Source organism: Poecilia reticulata, chromosome 23 (genome assembly GCF_904066995.2).
Source record: "Poecilia reticulata chromosome 23, P_reticulata-male-v2, whole genome shotgun sequence".
NCBI classification, from domain to species: Eukaryota; Metazoa; Chordata; class Actinopteri; order Cyprinodontiformes; family Poeciliidae; genus Poecilia; species Poecilia reticulata.
The window spans coordinates 20,056,432-20,080,373 of record NC_088852.1 but is presented as its reverse complement, the minus strand read 5'-3'; the positions used below and the strand labels follow the sequence as shown (position 1 = coordinate 20,080,373).

At 37.3% G+C, this 23,942-nt stretch overlaps 2 protein-coding genes across 2 annotated transcripts in view; both read right to left on the bottom strand.

The window, feature by feature from the left end:
- The window catches only part of ppp6r2a (protein phosphatase 6, regulatory subunit 2a), a 61,951-nt gene extending 44,221 nt beyond the window's left edge, over nt 1–17,730 (bottom strand). The window contains exon 1 of the mRNA XM_008401192.3: nt 17,314–17,730. The gene's annotated coding sequence lies outside the window, so the exon portion shown is untranslated. The remainder of the gene's footprint in view (nt 1–17,313) is intronic.
- Nucleotides 17,731–18,138: 408 nt separating this feature from the next.
- Nucleotides 18,139–23,942, bottom strand: part of recql (RecQ helicase-like) — a 29,304-nt gene continuing 23,500 nt past the window's right edge. The window contains exons 16-17 of the mRNA XM_008401194.3: nt 20,689–20,833; nt 18,139–19,105 (exon numbers count right to left, since the gene is read on the bottom strand). Coding sequence (XP_008399416.1) covers nt 20,729–20,833 — 105 coding nt within the window. The 3' untranslated portion in view covers nt 18,139–19,105; nt 20,689–20,728. The remainder of the gene's footprint in view (nt 19,106–20,688; nt 20,834–23,942) is intronic.

Sequence of the window (23,942 nt, the reverse complement as noted above, 5' to 3'; positions counted from 1 at the left end):
AATCAGATTTGGATCTGAATGAGACAAGTTCAGAGGCAGATCTGCAAAAAAATGCAGATGCAGTCAGCATGGAGGAAACTAAACCCTCTCTGCAGCTTGGAGAAACTAACCAGAAAGACAAACAAGCCAGCCAAGAGGAAGGGGATAAAGCAGGAGAAAATGTGCCTCATGGAATTCCAGATTCACTGCAGAGCAGTTTGATTCCAAGAAAAAACCCACCCAGGACCAGACATCCTCCCAAAAAGCTGTCGTATGAAGCACATGTCACAAAAACAGAAGAGGAGCGGCAGAAGATAGAAAGAGGATGGAAACTGTGGCAGAGGGAGAAGGCAAAGAGAGACAGACACACATAAAACACTTGACACACAAACATACATATCGTACAAGATAAATCTGAGCAATACACTTTATTTTTGATGTTAAGACTGTTAAGTTAACTTTTTTTTAATGTTCTGTTTAGTTTTATGGCAGAGACGCCATCAAATAAAGAAGGGGTAGATGTAAAGCAGTGCACAAGTGTCCCAAAAGAGGGTGCTGTTGGGACCACCGCAATCCTGGCATGTTTGTCCTGCCGGGGACACCGTAGTGCAGGGGATTTTTGTGCACAAACTGCTGTATTCCTTACAGTGTATTTACTGCCTGTAAGGTAAGCAGTAGCTCCGCTAGCCCGGTGTAAAAAATGAACATTATGTATTTCTATTTGTTCAGATTGCCAGTTAGGCATACATTACATTTTCTTTCTGGTGATGTTTGATTGTTTTGTGATGCTTGATTGTTTTGTGAAAAAAAGCGGTTGAATGCTGACAGTGTGTTTACTGCCTGTAAGGTGGACGAAATAAACGCGCCAAGGTCTCCCCACAACTAAGATCGCTGTGTCCGATTCCTCTTTTCTGCACGGATCACATCCCATCTTCACTCACAAATAAAACAACGCAGAGTTCATAGGGTGTCTTCCACCAGCGGCAGATCCAAAGAGGGAAAGCCTGGGTTACACATACGTATTAAAACTTTCACTGTCCTAACATGAGACAGATAATCTCTAAAAAAATAATCGATCTCCTCCTTGTTCTGCATAATTACTCCACTCAGTCAGAAACAGCCACTCAGAGCTAGCAGTAATCAGCTAGCCGCCATGCTATCAGGAAGTTTTCATTCAGTAACTCTGGATTGTTTATTGTAATGGAACCTGTATTTGCCTTTTGAATGTTAAGTTTTATACTTGAATTTTTTTGGCAATGTTGAGGTTTTATTTTGGCTCTTTGCATTATTTAGCCTCTTCAGAGCCTTCATATGTTATCAATCTGTTAAAGATAGTATTACCGATAACAGTACGATTTGCAGAATGCCTGTTTTGTTTAGTTTACTTCTTGGAAAAAGTTATTAAAAACAAGTTTTTGTCTAAATAAAGGTGAATTCATGGTTCCTTTTCCCCCCATTATGTAACCGGTAGTGTTTATGATAAAATAATAATAATTATGTGATCGGTATCGGTGATCGGCCCTCATGGGGTGATTGGTAGCAGTATCGGCAAGAAAAAACCTGATCGGCACATCTCTAATTTTCAAAGATTGTTTTTAGCAGTAAAAATTTAATGTTCCCACTCCCAGACCAAAAAACACATCCATATTTGCCCTGAACACTCCCCTATCTAAATGGTTCGTTCCTGCTTGTAGCGCTTGAGAGTGACGCTGTTAGCAGCAGACAGTAGGAAACAAGAACAATTGTGGCAGTTACTATACTATGCTGAGAAGTCTGGATTGCTTTATGTGTATTTTGCAAGTTGCTTTTGACTGTTGCTCATGGGGAGACATTTCAGTAATCTAAAACTAATAGAAAATATTTAAGCAACCTACTTGCACACTGGATGTGGACTGTTGGATGTTAAATTTATGAGCAGTAAATATTGTGCAAATATCAGTGTTGAACCAAAGAAAGCAAGGCATTTGCAAGCCTTTAAAATTGTGACGCTTTTTATGGGTCAAATAGACTCAAAAAACTTTAACAGCAGTTGCACAGGGGGGCCCAGACCAATATTTTGTCAGGGGCCCACAATTCCTGGCGGTGCCCCTGATGACAACAATGCTATCACTAACAACAAACTAACCCATGTTATTTCTATGAGCTTAGATCTCATGGTAAATAATTTATTTAGCTTCTGTAAAACCCAAATTCATGCTGGAGTTATACATTAATGTTGAGTCCTTGTAGGACGCTAGATTCAGATCCAATGTAGGTCAACCATTCACAGCGATCTACAGAAACCCTGTGTTTGTGTCTGGCCACAAATATAATTCATGGCCAGACACAAACCATGTTGAGGAATAGTAACAGCTCACTGTGACTGCATGACTGGGTAGGATATATTTAATTAATTTAGCTTTTTTTTTTTTTTTTTTTACATGAAAGTCCCATTGAATAAACATTTTCTGTCTGTGACTCAGCACTGAATTAGCTGCTAACGACATTAGCAGCTAACATTAGTAGTCTGAGGCAGTGTTGTGGTCAAGACCACCTAACCCGAGACCAAGACAGGACCAAGTCCAGAGCGTATCAAAACCAAGACAAGACCAAGACCGAGGGAAGTTGAGACTGAGTCAAGACCAAGACCAGCTACAGGACATGATAAAATGGTGAAATATGATCAAAATTGCTTCTCAAATTGATCTGAAAGATCCATATTCCCATAAAAACACCTAGATATTAAATACTTAATCAATTTTACCAATATTAAAATGAAGTGCTTCCATCTTTGTGCTACAATCCGCGGTGGTCTCGTGCCATCCCTAAAAAGATAATGCCCTGGGTGTTTGCCCATATTGCTCATGTCAGAAACCATCACTGTCTGCACCATTAAACATAGCAATTGAGGCAATGCCCAGACAGTAAATAACTATGAACACTGACCAAGGAGCAACAAAGAAGTAACCAAGCACTAAGCCAGTCCTCAAGGGCCGCTGTCCTGCAGTTTTTATATGTGCCACAGGTACAAAACACTGGAATGAAATGGCTTAATTACCTCTTTCTTGTGTAGATACGTTTTCCAGAGCCTTGCTAATGACCTAATTATTCTATTCAGGTGTGGTGCAGCAGAGGCAGATCTAAAAGTTGCAGGGCAGCGGCCCTCCAGGACTGGAGTTTGACACCTGTGCACTAGGCGCTCACCGTAACTGTTTTCACCCTTTCTCCCGCTACATGAAGCCAGGTAGTCTGACACCATGGCACACATTACAGCTGCCAACTTGAACGAAAACAATCATAGAGCAATGTGCATGCTCTGTGTCCTCTTTCGTTCTTGTGTTTTATTTATTTGTTAATTAAAAAAATATCAATGTACATGATTAAATAAAATAATGATAGCTACTGCAGTGTACGCAGAGTATTACAAGAACAAAGAACAGCTCTCAGTGACACTCCAGTCCTATTTTCTAAGAGCTGTTCAGAAGAATCGGACTGTTACTGAATGTCATATCACTATATTGCAGACTTTGACACTGCGTGCGTTGTCCCATATACGCGACAAGTCAGTCAACACCTCCGCACAATAATTAAGTGCAATGAGTTCCCATCACTAATGCTTATGTGTCTCTATACAGCTAGCTTTGCTAACATCACGTCAACGGAGCTTACCTTTCTTTGAGCTTCTTTTCTAAGTGACAAAAAGCGTTAGACATAGTCCCCACCATCTGTGAAAGCGAATCGCTGCTGAGTTAGCTGTAGCCATCGGATTTCTTATGATTTATGCAGCGCTATTCCATTACTGACGACAGACATCTTCTGCCGCTCAGAGAAAACCACTGCGCATGTCTTGGAGCGCCGCGTGCGAGTGAAAGTTGGAGAAGGGGAGGGAGGAGTAACAGAAACACGTAATTGCTTGGATTTTAATGGGTGCGTTTTGCATCCACTGAAAACAATAATGTTAATAAATAAACTGGACAGTATGCTGTACGTTTAGTGATATTTTCACAGTTGTGGTCTTGAAATAAAATTCCGAGTCCTCAGCGCCCGAGACCGAGACAAGACCGAGACCAAATGCGGTCGAGACCGAGACGAGACCATCAAAAAATGGTCTCGAGATCAAGACCGATCGAGTACTACAACACTGGTCTGAGGACTACCCAGCTAGGGTGTAAAAATAGTATATTTTACCTTGTCTTTCTAAGTAACTGTCCAATAAAATACATGAAAATACAATTTAAAGATGCGATTGTCTGTTAGAAAGTGGGTGCTGCGAACTCTGGCATTATTAGTTTTCACACCGCCTGTTTTTAGCTATAGATTGTTGACCACTTTTTCCTCTTTTGTTTGGTAAGTTTATTAAAATGAACTCCTTTGTGACCAACTACTGTTGAAACACGAAAATAATAATTAGCTTTCTATTAGAATGATTGGAACAACCGTACAGGACACAGACTTTAGGCATTTTGATGCTGGATCAACAGAAACAAATGGCGTTTCAGACGTTTCAGATGACGTTGGTGCTACGTCATCTGAAACCGATTAATATTTTTGGGGGTTTAGTAAAAATATAATAATGATGCCAAGAGACATATGGCACAAATGGGAATAATCTTGTAATTCCTTCCCTTTCTCGTGGATTAATTTTATTAAAGGGACCACCATCACATTGTTTTCTACACGTTTTAAGGTAGACCAAACTGAAATTTTTTAATTTTTCAAAAAAATTATACTGTCATGTTGGTTGATTGTGGATAAAAAATGCATAACAGTGGTGAGGTGGAATAGATGATGAAAAGGTATTTAAAGAAAATGATGAACAAAAAAAAAAACTTACAAAAAAATTCACACCGAGCTAGAGCAGAAAACAAACATAATCCAAACAAAAAATAACTTGATAACATAAGGAGATACGAGGTATAGGAAGCAATGGAGAAGGGAGGAACCAGCAAGGAGTTGGATACTGGGAGGTTGAATGCTGAACAAAAGACCTGGGCTGATAAACCAATAGATTGCAGGAAAGCAACCCAAAATGGTCGCCTTCCTGTACATTTTAGGCCATGCCTCCAAGAGACCTCCAAGGGTGGGGGAAGGTGTACTCAGAGAATTACCCTGGTTCCTGTAGAGCAGTCTTTCTCAAACTATGGTACCCGGACCACTGGTGGTCTGCGGGCCACTGGTCCGCGAGTGCATGTAAACAACCTTTTATTTGCTGAGAGGTGAGCTCAAAGTGCGACGCTACAGCTAGCTTACCAAAGGATTGTGTTAAAAATAATTATGGAAAACTGGCTTAAAACCTGGTTACTCAAAAGAAAAGTTGCAACAGTTGACTACTTATAATATCAGAGTAAGCTAAGTCATAGCTGCTGAGTGTTGATGTGTTGTTCACCATCAATTGGATTCCTTTGAATGGTTAGCAGTAGGAATCACTCCAGTTAGTCAGAACTGTTTGTTTTTTGTGACGTCCTTGAAACCTAAAAGCATGATTCTCTGCTTTTAGGTTAACAGCTATTGTTGTTTTTATTTAATTAAAAAATATTATAGAAATACAATAAAGAAATACAGTGGATAGAAAAGGGTAAATTATTTTTATATTTAATGATGCAGAAAAGGATTTTTTCTTTCTGTAACACAAGCCTATTTTTCTTTAATTGTGCTTCTAAATCACAAATAGCCCTAAATGTTATTAATGTAACACTTGGCAGTAAAGGGCAACGTCTTTTTGTATTGCCATGTGTTGACATCATTGGAAAGCTTACACCCCACACTTTCAGAATCTGTAAATAAATCAAAATCCCCGAGTAGACATGTTCATGGCTTTGTCATGGCCAGTCAAATTTACCAAACAGCACCACTCTTCTCATTAGGATGAACAAAGAAAGCAACAATACGTGAGTCAAGATACTAATATTTTCATTTCCGGGTTGCAAGATGTGTTATCGCAGGGGCAATTTAAGGTTAAGTGGTCCATGACTGTTTGCTAAATGGGTTAAGTGGTCCTCAGCCTGAAAAAACATGAGAAACACTGCTGTAGAAGAACAGCAACTTAATGTTAACATTCTAATGATTAAGACACAGCATTTAGTCCCACTTATCCATCAGGAAGTCTGACTGTTTGTTTTAATCTTCATTAAAACTATGTAGATATCTATCACTACAGGAATAACTGTTGAATCAGTTCCATTCATCCATTCTGTGATCTCAACAAAGGTTCTAATTTGGATAACAGAAACAAACGGTATCCTAAATAAAGAATAAAAATATGAACGGTTTCATGAAAAAAAACTTTCACTCTTTCATATAGGTATTGTAGAAACTCATTCAAACACAAGCAGCACAACAAAGCAACTCAACTTGCTTGGATAAAATTTCACTTATCATCGGTACTAAACTTAATCTCTGCCCTAAATTGTGCATCTTAGGAATTTTTCCCCACTCAAACTCGAATAAGCAAGGTTGACCAAAAGGCCATAATTTACTGTTTGGTGCAGGCCAAATATAGTATAGCCAGGTCCTGGAAATCTATAACCGAACCCCTGCTAAATACTTGGATGTCTACATTAACAAGCTCTCTTGCCTTGGAAAAACTCACCTTTATCTGTTATCTTCATGTTAATTCCAAAAGTACTCACTTGCTCGAAAAATGTACAAAACAAATCTCTTGGACTAAGTCTCAACATACATCCCTGAGATAAACTCAAAGTACTCTGTCTCACTGCAATCAACTTATGTTTGTCACCCTGAAGGTTTAAGTTGTTCATGTATTTTCTTTTGGTTTTGCTTGGTGTTTTGTGAGTTACTTGTCTGTGTCTCTTTTGAAATATAAAATACAATAAACAGATTTTTGGAAACTTGCTCAACTGTTTCTCTGAGCAAAAGGCTCAACTGTTAATCATGGAAGTAAAACCAAAGGAAGAAATCAAAGTGCTTCCTCCTTTTTCTTTGACTTTTGCTTCTCTATGAGGAGGATGTTGTTGCCGTGTGTGTAGTTCTGCACACACGGCAACAGCAGGGCTAGCAGCGTCCATCTGGCATACATTTACAGAATAGACAAGAGCAATAAAAACCCACTGAGAACGCCCTGTGGACTCTGCACAAAAGCAAACGCTTGACTTTACATCCAAAACAGAAGTCATCAGAGGCTGCTTCTATAATAGCATATAAAGAGGACAGGTGTCACCTAAAAGGCCCATACGTATGTGAATATTTAGAGCCAAAGAAAACATTACGTAGCAAAGTAAAAAGCATTAACATAAAGGGAAACTTCCATTTACATTTGAAAACTCTTCTTAAATTTCAAACTTTCTTCCAAGAGTTTTGTCAGTTAGCATAATTAAGCTAACTAAAAAGGTAACACTGCTGGTTACATATTTCCTCTGCAACCATATTTGGAAGTTAGACATGTAAAAATAAAGGAAGATATTCATACCTTTACATTTTGATTCAAGAAATTCCTATGGCTTATTTTTCAGAGTTTGGGTGGCATGTTCTTAACTATAGCTATGTTCCATTCAGCTGTCATGTAAATTTAAGCAAACTTGTAAAATGTCACAAAAAAATAAAAGAAAATATGATTTAGGCGTATTTTCATCATCTGGTTGGGAGGGAATTGTTCATGTTGGCATTAACTTCAGACTGATTTACTAATAGATTTTTGTAGTTATTTAAAATAGCGCTAATTCACACTACATATTACTGTAATTGCAACAGCCTGCATGGATGCAACATTTGAGAAGCTACCATATATCAGTTGCTATGCATTATGAAGTTGCTAGCCTATAAGCTCTTTCACTTAAAGTGTGTTCACGGGATTTGGGTACCTTATCATACACCTGACCATGCACTCTAGAGAGAAATAAATCAGTACCCCACTTATTCTACTTTTCTAGACTTGGTTGTTTCATTCCAGACATTTTTAGAAATTCAAATACTTAATTACCAAGAGAAATTAACTGACATTTTTTAAGTCAAAGGGCAAGAATTAATTTGTTCACAATTTAAAAATAGAAGCAGGATGGCACAAAATGACAATGTAGAGAAGAAACCAAAATTCGAGATGAAGGGCACTTAATGGTTGAGTCAAACTCCAGTGCACAGCTTAAAGAAAATGTTGTGGTACATTCACATGGCATTGTAAAAGATTAAAATGTGTCCAAGAGCTACCAAAGCAGAGAGAAGGTGGGAACAGCTTTACAGCAACCCATCTGTTCTGTTATGGAGAGCCATTTCAGCCAAAATTAAATAAATAAATGGGTGAAATAAATAAAAAAATTAGTAAAATAAATCAAAAAATGAAGAAAATGAGTGAAATAAATAAAACATTTGTTAAATAAATGACTTAGCTTTTTCATTAACCCAATTTTTCATTTATTTTTCATATCAATTTCTCAATTTCTTTTCCATTTATCTATTTTTTATTTATCCCTTTATCCATATTTCATTAATCTATTTTTCATTTAACCACTTTTCAATTTCCCTTTTTCATTAAACCAATTTTTTCATTTATTTTTCAGATGATCAATTTCTCTTTTTCATTTACTATTTTTCATTTGTCCATTTTTCATTTATCCCTTCATCAATTTACCCATTTTTCATTAATCTATTTTTTAATTTAACCATTTTTCAATTTCCTTTTTCCATTAACACAATTTTCTATTTCCCAGTTTCATGAATCAATTTCTCATATATCCCTTTTTTATTTGCCCATTTTCTTTGATCTATTTTTCATTTAACAGTTTGAAAAAAAAATTATTTTCCCATTTTCCAATTTCCCTTAATCATTTTGTATTTCCTTATTTTCTTATTTATCACATTCTATTTCCCCAGAAAAACTTAGAAAAAAATAAATGCAAATGAGGAGAGGCATGCCATCAGGCTACAACTTCCCCAATTGGTTGGTTAGCGTCACACCCATACTATGCTTCAAGAAAGATGGCGACTTACTAACGGGTTATCAATTATCTGAAGCTCATTAACTTCATTAGAAAATAGGGTTATTATTCCTGACTTTATTTTTCGTGTGGCCGCTCAGACAGTACGTGTTTCAGCTCGCGGCTTTCATGGACTCAGAGCTTCACCGTCGGGGGTTTTTATAGTTTGGACGAAGCGGCCGCTGAAGTTGGCTTATGATTGAAGGTTCGGGGCACCTTCGTAGCTACCAGCTGTGATCCAACTATAAGGAGCAACTTTACCGTACATCGTAAGTAAACTGCAATATCCAGAGGCAGCTCTATGGAGCATCGAGCTGAAAGAATGAGAGTGGCAGGCCTTGGAGATCTGCATCGGAGGCCATCTTTCAGACATGCACCGCTGCTGTCCGTCCAGGAGACTTCCGGTTGCCCAGACATTACACGGTAAGCTAGCGCTGATGTTTGTTTTCCAACTACGGTCATATTTAATCAATAGGGGTGCTCAATTACGATCGCGGAAGGTTTTGAGTTGATCTCTGCAGTAGGTGACAAACTGAACGCCGCCAGGATGTTGAAACCAGCACGTCCTCTGATCCAATACATCTTACTAAGGATACAATCAACAAAACCTGTTTAAGTTAATGGCGCAACAAAATAATCTCAGTAATTATTGTTTAAACAAGGTGTGTGCATTTTGGTACCATTACAAAAATAAAAAGGGACTGAAAGACCCTGATGAGCGGAGCAGAAGTTTAAATTGACTAATCAGCCACCTCTGTGTTCATGAGGAGATGCTTGTTAACCGAGAAATAAATATGAAGCCTGAAAACCTATCTTAACGGGCTGAATCCGTTGTGTTTTTAACTAATCTCTGCTGGGTTTGTTGGGCGCAGGCGGTTGCCACGGCAATGGTTGATCATTAAACGACAGTAGGTAGAAGTGGTTTAGTCGATCGCCGTTATTTTACCTTTGTAAACAAACAACCTGAATACAGTGACCTTTAATGAGGGTACAGAATAGAGAATGGATAAAAGCTGAACTCATTCTACAATCTTTGCCTCTCTTGGTTACATCACTGAAGTGTGCCAAGTGTGGCCTACATGCATAAATGTATATGCATGGTAAAGTAAATATGACTATTAATTTAAGTAGTTCTTTGTGGATGTATAACCTATCCACCTTAGATTCCCTGTTTTTGGTCAACATATGTGCCTCAACATTTGGTTACTGTTCCTTAGAGGTGGACAGAGGACCCACAATTTATACTCCAGGAATAACTGTAGCACTTCAACATGTTTTTACTCAAAGTAAAAAGTAGCTGAATAAGAAATTAAACAAGAGTAAAGAAGCATTTGGTAAAAAGTGTATACAAGTACTGAGTAACTGATCAAGTTATCAATTATTTCATATCTAAAAAAAATTACACAATTAGAGGGCTGAAAATATAAAGTTCAGTGGAAATTTTGGTATTTTAAAGACAAAATGAAAAATTTGTTTAAATAATATTGATGCCTCATAATAAAATGACTTGAGTAAAAGTAAAAAGTTCAGCATAGTAAGAGTATTCCTAAAAGTTAATTTGAGTTTCAAAAAGTTACTCAACTGTATTTGAGTAAATGTAATTAGTCACTCCTAAACTCTGCCCTTCTGAGGGAACAGGAGAAGGAACTGTTAAGGGACTAAATTAATCTTGATATTAAACATTGTTTCAATTAACAAGTGAATCATAAATAACACCCAGAACATATTATGTTAATTCAAGGGTGAAGAAACAGAGTGACTGTGGAGATTCTGGCTGAGAGGGACCACGGCTGACACGGCAAACAGTGAGGAGAACCGCCTGCACTGTGAGCAGCACCAGAACTCCTGATGGATCTCCTTCAGGCAGAAGCAGAGAGATGGCCGACCTGCACAGAGAAGAGTTCACCCAAATATCTGAGGAAAAATGAATGCTGGTGCTCAAACAGAGCAGCCTCTTTTCTTAAACCCAACACACACAGGGTGTTGTGGCCCTGATTAAAAACCTGCTAACTTCAATTTAACTGAAACACAGAACATCCAGAAATATGATGAACTTCAGCTATAGAGTGAAAATAACAGAATGAGATGAAAAGATTTGTCTATATCACTCTTGTTATATAGGACATTAACATTTTACATTTTAAAGTGTCTGTTCCAGAGCACCTGATACAAACGATAGCATTAGCTCATCCATCAGACATTTATTGAGGACAGGTGTGACAGAAGGAAACACCTGAAACATGCAGGGCAGACGACCTGTGGACTGACTGGTTAAACTATTTCACTGACACTTCAGATTTCCAATTGAAGGCGTCCGTAAGTGAACACAATCTTTATTCAATAAACCAAGCTGTGTAAAATAACTGTTAGGGTTGCTATTAAGAACCCAATATATCATGTTTGTTCATTTCTACGTTGTCGTACATACAAGGTACTCCACTCACTGTTTAGCTTCATGTTGAAGAATCTTTAGTGTAATGAAACCAAAAAATAAAACGGGTCCAAAACTTTAAATCTGTATTGTATTTTTGTAGCTTTGTTCTATTAAGATCGCTTCGTTTATTTTAAGCCACAAACAAACGATCCATTTTATTGTCTCAGGGAAGTGAAAACATGAGATTTGATTAAATTAGAACTTCACAGATTAGAAGGAACGCAGATTTCATAATAATCAAACATTTTGTTTATTCAAAACGGTAAAATACAGACGGTTCTTGTATATCAATGCTATAAGAACAGCCACATTTTTTAAAATGAATGCGTCACCATTGCATTTGGCTGGGTGTTCCTGCTCCAGAAAGGTGAAGGTCTCTGGTCATCCTGAAGCTGTGAGCCCACTGGGAGTCTGAAGGGAAACACTGAGACCAGAGGCCTGCAGGATGGTCTGCATCTGAAGACATACATAAGGGAAACATTAATCAATGTGCTGTGCCAAAAAGCTGTACTTTTGACCTGGTGGCGATAACCTGCTGGCCTCAAGTTTGATTGCAAACTTGAGGCCAGCAGGTGTCAGTCAGTTATGGTAGATCTGAACTTTGGTTTGATGACCTAAATATGAGAAACTTCAGACTGACAGTAGTTAGGTTAAAGCCACATCTTGTGAAGTTGGTATATTTTTCCTCCAACAGGATCCAGAGGAATCGCAACAAACCAGAAGTTGGACTAGAATTCATTTCAATGTCATTTGTGAATGTCAGCTTCTCATTTTCAACGGTGGAGCTTTAAAAGTTGACAGGTTATTTTGGAGAGAGTTTTAACGCATCAATATTTCCACTAACTAAATGGCATGTTTGATACAGGAAAAGCCTCTCAGACTCAAAGCAAGATGCCAGAGCTCACAAAACTTAAAAAAAATATTAATTTAATTTCACATAATTATCACGGTAGAAGTCATTTGTTTGTTACTTAATGAAATATAGTTGCAGACGAACGAGGTAGTTAGTCCAAGTTAGTCGTTTATTGAACGTTCATAGACTACAGCAGCTGTGATGCATCCCAGCAAAGGTAAACAAAGGTAAAACAATGGTGATCGACTCTCAACCTCTCCTAACTTTTTAATGTCATTTAATCAACCTGTTGCCGTGGCAACCACTTGCGCCCCACAAACCCAGCAGAGATTAGTTAAAAACACAAAGGATTCAGTTTATTAGGATATCAGGTTTTCAGGCTTCATATTTACTGCTCTGCTCATCAGGATCTACGAGTCTCTTTATTTTTGTAATGGTACCGAAATGCACACACAGAAATGCACACACCTTGTTTAAACAATAATTACTGAGATTATTACTTTTGTTGGGCCATTAATTTGAACACGTTTTGTTGATTTTATCCTTAATAAGATGTATTGGATCAGAGGACGTGTTGGTCTCAACATCCTGGCGGCGTTCAGTTTGTCACCTACTGCCAAGATCAACTCAAAACCTTCCGCGATAGTAATTGAGCACCCCTATTGATTAAATATGACTGTAGTTGGAAAACAAACATCAACGGTAGCTTACCGTGTAACGTCTGGGCAACCGGAGGACTCCTGGACGGACAGCAGCGGTGCATTTCTGAAAGATGGCCTCCGACGAAGATCTCCAAGGCATGCCACCCCTCATTCTTTCAGCTCGATGCTCCATAGAGCTGCCTCTGGATATTGCAGCTCACTTGCGATGTACAGTAAAGTCTGCTCCTTATAGTTGGATCACAGCTGGTAGCTACGAAGGTGCCCCGAACCTTCAATCGTAAGCCAACTTCAACGGCCGCTTCGTCCAAACTATAAAAACCCCCGACGGTGAAGCTCTGAGTCCATGAGAGCCGCCAGCTGAAACACGTACTGTCTGAGCGGCCACACGAAAAATAAAGTCAGGAGTAATAACACTATTTTCTAATGACGTTAATGAGCTTCAGCTAATTGATAACCCGTTAGTAGGTCGCCATCTTTCTTGAAGCAAAGTACGGTGACGCTTACCAACCAATTGGGGAAGTTGTAGCCTGATGACGAGCCTCTCCTCATTTGCATTTATTTTTTTTCTAAATTTTGCGGGGAAATAGAATGTGATAAATAAGAAAATAAGGAAATACTAAATGATTAAGGGAAATTGGAAAATTAAAATGTTTCAAACAAATGTTAAATGAAAAATAGATCAAAGAAAATGGGTAAATAAAAAGGGATATTTGAGCAATTGATTAATGAAACTGGGAAATAGAAAAGCGGGTTAATGGAAAAAGGAAATTGAAATATGGTTAAATTAAACAATAGATTAATGAAAAATGGGTAAATAGATAAAGGGATAAATGAAAAATGGACAAATGAAAAATAAATGAAAAAGAAATTGACAACCTGAAAAATAAATGAAAAAATTGGGTTAATGAAAAAGGGAAATTGAAAAGTGGTTCAATGAAAAGTAGATTAATGAAAAATTGGTAAATGGATAAAGGGCTAAATAAAAAAGAAATTGATCATATGAAAAATAAATAAATGAAAAATTGGGTTAATGAAAGCTAAATTAAAAAAATGGTTAAATGAAATATAGATTAATGAAAAATGGTTAAATGAAAAATTGATCTTTTGAAAAATAAATAAATGAAAAATTGGGTTAGTGAAAAAACTAAATTATTTATTTAGCAATTTTTTTATTTCACTCATTTTCTTCATTTTTTTATTTATTTTACTCACTTTCTATTTATTTCACCCATTTATTTATTCATTTAATTTTGGCTGAAATGGCTCTCCATATTCTATGGCATCACTCAGACACATCAGGTTTGTTTTGCTCCTTCTGCTCCATGTACTATTGTTTATGTAGCAGGAGTGAAATTGTTTCCGATCTGAATGATTATCTTGTATAAATACCTACAATTTAAATTTAGGATTACATTTTTAAAAGATAATTAATAATGATTAATAATGCTGAGGGGTTTTTGGGAAGTAAGTAAACATTTAGTGTGGGAGACTTCAGAGTGGCCTGATTTGTCTGTTTACCTTATTACCAGGATTGATTACACTTCAAAAAACTGCCCAAATAATAATATGAGGAAAGGGTTGGGGGGAGTTTCCCCTAATCATTTATAGCAGTAGTAACACAAATCTTCCTAATATGAGATTTAATTTAACAAGTAGTGTTTAAGTAACATATTTGGTTGCATTATTTGTGGGTTGGAACATCAGTGTTATTTGTGCCTCTGATGAGTACAAAAAACATAATAAAAAAGACATTCTGTATGTTGAGTGATCAACATCTGAAACATATTACAACTGCTAATATATTCATTTACACTGAAGTTTAAATAACTGTAATTTGATTACAATAATATAATCATGACAATTTTCATACAGTCCAAATACACATGGTTAGACAATTCAGTTTGAGAGAGTGCACATCTTGGCCCCATTTCAGAGAGCAGGGTTAACAAGCCTTGAGTAGAAGGCAGATACTCTGAATAAACCTACCCAGCTCTGCAGTTTTCAGTTTCAGAACAGGATATATCAACTGGACCTGGATAAAGGCTAGGGGGGCGGTGGGCTGAAAAAGGTTGAGAAACACTGATTTAGACAAAAACTTGTTTTTAATAACTTTTTCCAAGAAGAAAACTAAACAAAACAGGGATTCTGCAAATTGTACTGCTATTGGTAATACTATCTTCAACAGACTGAAAACATATGAAGGCTCTGAAGAGGTTAAATAATGCAAAGAGTCAAAATAAAACCTCTCAACATTGCCAAAAAATTCAAGTATAAAACTTAACATTCAAAGGCAAATACAGGATCCATTACAATAAACAATCCTGAGTTACTGAATGAAAACTTCCTGATAGCATGACGGCTAGCTGATTACTGCTAGTTCTGATTGGCTGTTTCTGACTGAGCGGAGTAATTATGCAGAACAGGGAGGAGATCGATTATTTTTTCAGAGATTATCTGTCTCATGTGAGGACAGCGAAAGTTTTAATACGTATGTAAACTTTATTTTTTTAAGTTAGATGCTGCAGCTTTAAGCAGAGGTTCGGTGTGAGAGTCACTACCAGGTGGAGCATAAGCGACGCTCCGTCTGTGAAATATTACTACCTGTAATATTTCTACCAGCGTCTTACATTGCAGCTCAAAGACTTAAATAATTTTGCGGGTTTTTTGTTTAGCTTTCTGACAGTCATGCTAATCCAGGTGAGTGTTTGTAGCTGTGCGCTGCTTTACCTGCTATCTGATCGCTCCATGTCTTTTTAACTGCAGTGAGCCTCGATATAGCCAAACTCCGTCAAGTATGGCACTGTTTATATGTCATATTAGATTCGTATTGTTGATGCATTTTGACGTGCTTCACCCCACGTGCTTCAATTTTCTGACACAACACGCAAACTTCCCCTTTCACTCAATGCGTTATAGTTCCACAACGCTTAGGATTTGTTGCTGCGCGTTTTGCACAGATTGAAGGAAAGAGGAGACCAGCTGCACAGGCAAGCTGCGAAATGAGATGCAGGTGATCGGTTTGTGTGATCGGCAACAAGACAGTGATCGGCGATCACCGAATATACTTTTTCACGGAAATCGGCCCATTATGATCGTGGCCGATTGATCGGCACACCTCTAATTCAAATCTATATTAAAATATAGATTATATTAAAATTCCTAAAGTATGCTCGTTTTCTTTTGTTAGTTCTTAAAAAACAAAAACCCAAATTAGCAGGTAAGACATAAAAATAGAAAAGAAAAACACAAAAACCATAAATTGGTATCAAACAGAAATAAAAAAACTGGTGCACCTCTTGTAATAATCTGTCAAATCCATATGCAATAGCTGGCCAAAAAAGGGATATGGATCAAAATAATTTAAAACAGAGTAATACTTACCTTCACTCCATTACCAGTTTTAGAAAATAATATACAATAAATGTGAAAATTAGGAAACATTTACATTAATCTTCACAATTAGATACTAATGACACACAGTACATGTATTATTATTGTTAGACATACCCAGTAGTACATAAGTAAAAAAATATATACGTTTAGATTATCAACATGGAGGTCCATGGAATGACAATGGGGGTACAATTTGGTGCACTAACTTGGTGGTACATAACATATTACATACAGTAATGTTTCTGTGCAGTGAATGACAAAAATTTGCATTTACCTTTCAGGATATTTTGTGACCAGAGAGGGTGCCACTTTAACTATAGGTTTAAATAAAACCAATAAATGAGCAGAGGTTCAGTCAAACTAAATGTAAAATCAGGTTGCTTAGCCTCTGGCATGAAATGCACATCAACTGACTTGCTGTAGGAGCTCAGATTTCTGTTTACTTCAAACCAAGTGAGGCACCGGTAGCAGACAGCACCAGATGAAAATCAATGAATCCCAATCTCAACACAATAATCCGAAATCAATCCCGCGGGATGAACTTTCGCTTGAGCAAGCCAATGTTTACTTTATTCCAGTACATGATCAAGAAAAACTGAGTTCGTTCTGGCCTCAACAGAGTCGGACCGTGTGCAAAAACACCACAAAACAAACGTCTCCCTATTGGTTTTCACATTAGGGGCTATACACCAAAGAAAAAAAGTAAAACCATTATGGTCTGAATCACTGCAATAGGAAAATCTACCACACTCAACAGCAGCAACTTTACTAGTCCAACAAAGCTTAGCTATTATGTTATGTTACATATCAACAATTGATCTCAACACCTGAAGACTTTTCAAGAAAATCTAACCTACTGGACAATATTATATCAGCCTATTAACAATATTAATGCCCTTAATAAGGCGAATAATCAAGCTCGTCTTAACTAGTTCCTCATTCTTCTGATTAGCATGTAAGCTACTGACTGTTGAGCAAAGTTAGCAAACTTAGCTTCCGAACTTATATTCAACTTTGTCGTTACCGTAGCAGTCTAGCATTCGTTTGTTAACTACGTTAAATGAAGACGTTTATGTACAGACTTACCTTTGGCTGAAAGTGTTGTCCCTTTAAACTTGTGTTTAAACTTTAGTGGGTTTTATCGATAAGCAGTGTTCTAGGTCACAAGCTATCTAGCTAATTGTTAGGTAGCAGAACTGGCTAGCATTCGTTAGCCTGTAAGTGGTTTGTTTTGAAAATGGTTCAGTCTGAAACAGCACAGAGCTAACATGAACTAGATCAACTTAGCTAACGTTAGTCAAATATAGATTTGGAATTAATTAAATCCTCAACTTCTACGCATTAATAGCTCCTTTGCATTAACAGTAATACGTATCATTGCATATGTACAAGGTATGATTTGGACTCACGCATAAAGATATTCAACGCGCGGCTAAGTTTAGCAAGCAAGGCAGGAAAAACTCAAGTCATAAATTTCGAATCAAAATGGCGACGTGGTCATGACGAGGGCGCGCGGCAGACGGGAACGTGCATTGAGTATACACTAGTGGCGAGTCTGGTTTCTGAGACTTATGAAGAGAATATATTTATATACCAACACATATCCAATCACTGTATGATAGCGATAGTAAATATTAGAGTTCAGGTGGAAATCCAGATTCAGAACTTATATACAATGTAAAAAATCCAATATGAAAATAACTGTTGAGAAATGTGTTCCTAATGTGTTTCACCGAAAAGGCCATCAAAGAAAATTTTTCTGATTAAGTGGGATAAGAAATAAAATAACTTATTCCGTGGGATTATCTTATCCCTCCTAAGGTTTCCTCAGATATGTTATGCCTAAAATTATTTTTTTAAATCTATGAAAAAATGCTACTTTTATAAAGAAATATTTTTTCAGTGGAAAAGTTTTCTTAAATCTTTTATTACATCAATGAAAATTTCATTTTAAAAACCTCAGTGAAATGTGACAGGATACAAATCAATTTGGAAACTAAAGAAACAATAAGCCTAAAGTTACAGAAGCTGTGTAATTTGCAGCTCATGTACTCTTCATGACTGTCGAGATGCCAGCTTCAAACGGGGACCACCATATCAGAATGTGGTCTACAAATTAAATTAAATGTTCTTCTATTCTCAGGCAAGAAGGTGAAGGAGTTTGTTCCTATGACAGCATTGATTTACTCTACTCAAGAAACTTAAGTGAAATGCTTTTCTGAAGTTTGCCTTACTAATGAAAACTATTGTCAAAACAAATATAGAGATACAAAGAACCAAACAATTGCAACAGAAAGTTCTATTGTCAGTGATGGAGCAGTTTTCTCCGGTTTGTGGACATGCTGACTCATGTCCACAAACTCTGTCCCTGATACATGATAGAACCCCAGGTTAGGGGGCGGGGGTTGAGTGGGTAGGTGCTCATGGGAAATGTAATTTATTTTCTTGAGCTGCTTGCTGTAGTAGCTCTTGAGATCACAGAGCTCCTCACCTGCAGCTTCAGATATGACTGAAACCTAGGAGAGAGAGTTGGACAGTCTGTATCTTTGAAAATTCCATGATTCTCTGAGGTTTTCACATTGTTTTCTTCTTGCCCTCCAAGAGCCAGCTGAGTTTGACTTGGAAACAGATTTAATTTGGTCTTTGAGATTTGGTCCATCACTTGCATTCACATTAATTTCTACAGGACAGGAGGACATGAATGGCCTCATCTTATCCATCTGTGAGCAGGCTGCTTTTGTGCTCCCTCTAGCTGTCTGGATTGTTTTAGCTCTTGTTTCCTGAGCTTCTGTTTTTTTTTGTGAGGGACATCTGTTCATAATGGCAGGGGGATCAGGGCTGATACAGACCTCTTCTTCACTGACTTGTCCGATTTGTCCTGTATCAGTGGAATATAGAAAAATAGCAATAAAAAAGGGTTAAATATGAAAAAAGCATAAAAGAAAAATAAAATACAGATTACTTTCATTCAATTTTCTAAAGCATCAAGCAGCAACAGTAGATTTCACAAGTGTAGTTACTGAGCACATACTGACCAGTTATATAATAATGGGATGAAATGTTAGTGACATATGAGGTATGTTACAGGAAATAAATATTGGGCTTGGATGATGACTGATAAGTTGGAATGAGAAAAATTCTTTTACATTTATAATTCCTAAATTTAATGATTAATTTATTTTCAAAATTCCCAGTACTTATTGAAATATTTGCTTCCTTCAACTTCACCATTATGTCCGGTTCTGTCCTATTGAAATGTTGGATGGATGGAAAGCCCTGGGGCACTGTCGCATATTATTCCGGTGTTCCACCTGTTGTTGTTTTTTTTTAACAGGTGTTCAAACTTCTTATGCTATCCATTAATCTGTCCTACCTTGTGGTAATGTGCATGCGCACATAGATGCCATGTCACATACTGCTTACTCAGCATATTTCTTATCCATACATTCTACCTGTGGAAGTTTTGTTTTGTCCATTTTATTTCGTAGAAGATTAAGGTAGGCTTATTTTATTTATATCTGGCTTTATAATCGTGTCCTTGTACTTGCTGCATCATAGTTTAATTTCAGAATCCCATCTGCCACTTGGTAGGTATAAACTTGGATCATTTTCTTACAAAGCTGGAAATTGTCTGGAATGTTTCTAGCCTGCTGTGTGAAAGAACTGCCTACCAGAGAAGCTAGAATGACCTGAGCTTTGCTGTCTGATCCTCAATTATTTAAAATAGTTTTGGGTCTGATGAAAAGATGTGAGAATATCCAGGTCAAATCAATTTGTTGTATATTTGGTAAGTGTGCACCAATAAATCAGCCCTGATTTCCTTCATTTTGGGAGATTGATTAGAAACTGATCCTATCCACCAGTCTTGCCTGCCAACACAAAAGTCTGAAAATCAGCCACTGTGCTCTTATACTCTGCCATGAGAGAAACTAAGAGAACCCCCACTAGGTCATGTCTGTACATGTGCAGTTAATACTCTCCCCACTGTTGCAAAATTAGCGGTTTTTCAGAAAAGTCATTGATATTGGCCAAAATCAAAATTGACAGGTCAGGCTTATTAAAGATAGACAATTAGTCAGGAAACTACAATCATGACAACACTAATTTTTGGTAGACTGCCCCCAGTGTCTATACTGCTAAGAGGAATTCTAAAGCTTACCATAATGTCTTAATTTGTCCATACAATGGAAACATGTCCAGGCCTAATGAGTTTAGGTTGGACACTTAAAAAGGAATTACAATTTAGCACCTATTTCCAGTGGATGGTTGTCAGTTTTCTCTATGTATTGTCCAAGCCTGCTGGTGAAAATTATTTTACTGATTTAACCTGTTAAAATTAGTTAAGAAGTACCTTCATACCAAACCAACCTCCAACATTCAGTTTCAAACATCAAGCACAATCAGGGTGCTGCTATGCCAATAGCAGCAGAAGAGAACACAGTATAGAATGATGGACTGTACTTTATTGACTTGTCTTCTGGGTTTGTAGGGGTTGAGGGGACTAGGAAAGCCTTGTCTTGACTTTCTTGGACACATGGGAGTCTCCAGAGCTTTGAACTGATCTCTTTTCCTCTTTGGATTTTCCCTTGCCAGTTGCAGGTTTTACCTGTAAGTCATTAACAACAGTCTTTATTTGGGATGGTCCATAGCTACAGAGAGTGAACCAAAAGAACACCGCAAGAACACCATGTTCTTATTTTTAATGACAGACTCCATCCAGCTCCAGAAGTTTACATACACCTAATGCTAAGACACATACACTGTCTCAAGTTAAATAAGACCAAACCCCTTGTAAGGTCAGACAGAATTATCAGAATTGTTTCTATTTGCTAGATGTATTTCTACTATTTAATTGCCATAATAATATGAGAACGTGTATATCAGAGGTTTGTTTAATTATGTCTACAAAATCAGAAGTTTGCATACATGTCCTCAGTTTTTGGTAGCATTACATTTGAACTGCATGATTTGGATCAAACATTGTGGTTTTCCTTCCTCAAACTTTTCTCAACACTTTACTGGAATTCTAGACCATTCCTCTTTTCTACATGATGCCAATCTATGTTATGAAGTGCACCAGTTACTCCTGCAGCAACAATATGATACTTCCACACCCATATTTCACAGTTAGGATCTTACAACCAAACCCGTTTCCCCCCCTTTTACACATTTGCAAACTGCAAACTGGCTTTTTATGTTTCTTTTGAAGTACTGGCTTCCTTCTTGCCAAGTGGTCTTTCAGCCTATATTGGTGTAGGACATGTTTCACTGTGAATAATGGCTGTCTGATCAGCTTCAGCAGCATCTTCACAAGGTCTTTGGTCTTTGTTCTGGGGTCAATTTACACATTTGGACTAAAACACACTTATCTCTGGGACACAAAACCTGTGATTTGAACAGATTTTGGATTCTGACATATTTTTTTCTATCTACATTTGACAAGAGAAGTTAGGTGTTGAGAAACAAAGGTGGGTGTGTCTTTATTCTGCGTATGCAAACTTCTGGTTTCAACCTGGATAAACAGGTATTGGATAATTTCTTGTTGAACTAGAGATTATTATTAAACACCTTTTCTTTCCTACTAGCAGTAAATACATGTATACACCACAATTACTTATGATTAATTCGGTTAAAAAATAGGATAAGACTCAAAAGGACATTTTTATGAGATGATCAGTTTTCTTTAACAAGTTAATGAACTGAAACGTAACAATAAGCAAGGTTATTACTACAAGCAGGTCTTTAGAAATAAAAAATACATTCATTACTCACTTACCTCTTTAAATATTGCAAAATGTGCAGAAACATTTTAAAACGATAAATGGAAAACACATCAGTCAGAGAAGAAGAAACAAGATTTAAAGAACAGAAATATGAAAGAAAACATTGAAATTAATACAGATGCTAAAGTAAATATTTAAGAGTAGAAGCAACAGATGAACTGCTCTGTGATATTATTAACAAGCTGGAAGAAAAAGGCTTTAACCTGCTTCATTCATTTTATGAGAAAGTATCCAGATCATGTTAATGTCTGCGCTTACAATATCTCTAGTCTACTGACTCTAATCCCTTTATCCTTGGCTCATTAGGCTAGACACTATGGGACACATTTAGTTTCCATGTGTAACTTTAAGAATCCTCTGTCCTTAAAAATGATATAAAACAAGAAATATTGCCAGAAAATGTTATGATCTATCAACATTATATTAAAGAGACTAACATGAAAGTGTTACGCAAATAAGGGCTGGGTAATAAAGTGTAGTGTTGTGTATAATAGGTACAGCTATAAATTAATAAAATACAATTTCCACTACAGGGACAGTATCAGTAGAATCAGGTGGCAATGGAGGCCACCAAATTATTTTCTGAATAAATAAATAAATAAATAAATAAATAAATAAATAAATAAATAAATAAATAAATAAATAAATAAACAGACATCCTGTCTAACAGGAAGTATAATGTAAGGCTGAGAAAAGTCACTTCTAAGTGTCAAAAAACCAGCACTGAATACCCCAAGGCTGTCACCTTTCCCCTTTACTCTTCTCATCAACATCTGCACCATCAGCCAAGCTCCTGAAAGTGGTGAAAAACACCACCCTTGTTGGACTTATCGCTGAGGCAGTTAAGTCCATCTATGTGGGAGGATGCTAATAAGACGATGGAGATAGTTGGAGACTTCAGGAAGAGTCCCACCTTCCCCCATCATTTTGTGTGACCTCCTGTAGCAACTGAAAAAAAATTCAACCTTCTAAAGACAATGATACACTTCAATTGAGTCCATCCTCACCTCCTCCATCACAAGTCCTTAGCCACTGCTAACGACAGAAACAGACAACAGCAGATGTTCTATGCTAAGGAGGTGTTTAGCAGCAATCGGCCTTCTCTGCAAAACCTGTACGTCTCCCGGATACAGAAGCAGTATTTCATATAGCTTGGTTGGTTTGAGATAATGTTGCCCTTCCTTTTTCTTGGTAGTGACCAACCCGCCTGCAATTTGTGGATTGCTGGTTCCATCCCAAGTCAACCTGCCTCTGTGTCCTTGGGGAAGACATTTCACCCTTCACTTTGCCTGCTGGTGGTGGTTAGAGGGCCCGATGGCAAAGGTGCATGGCAGCCTCGCTTCTTTCAGACTGCCACAGGGCAGCTGTGGCTACTATCCAGTAGCTTGCCACAATCAGTATGAGTGCATCCATCAATGACTTAATAAAGCCCTACACAAGTACAAGCCATTTACAATTTATCATTTGAACTGGTTTCCATTATCCACAGATTTTCATTCTGCTGGAAAGCAGAAATGGTTGAGTGTGAAAATTGCAGTAGATCAGAAGATTAGCCTGATCTACTGCCATGCACAACCCTGCCATGTCCAAAGTAAATTAAATCCTTTCCTCTTCTATTTTGATGAGTTCAGTTCAAGTCTAATTTTAACAAGCCACCTACCCCATTTGACATTGACACGCAGGGCCAGATTTACAAGGATGTGGATATGGGGGTACAAATTCCAGTACATTAATGCATAGTTCTGTATAGCAGGGGGTGTGAATAGAGCCAATAACTCCTTGTTATTCCCCCCTCCCCCCCCCAAGTCCACTAGAACTTCTTACATTTTCAAATACTTGAATATTATCTATATTAGTAAAAATGCCAAAATATTAATACAACTCACCTGATAATGGCACCAAGAAAATTCATAGTATATAAACTGCAGTTTT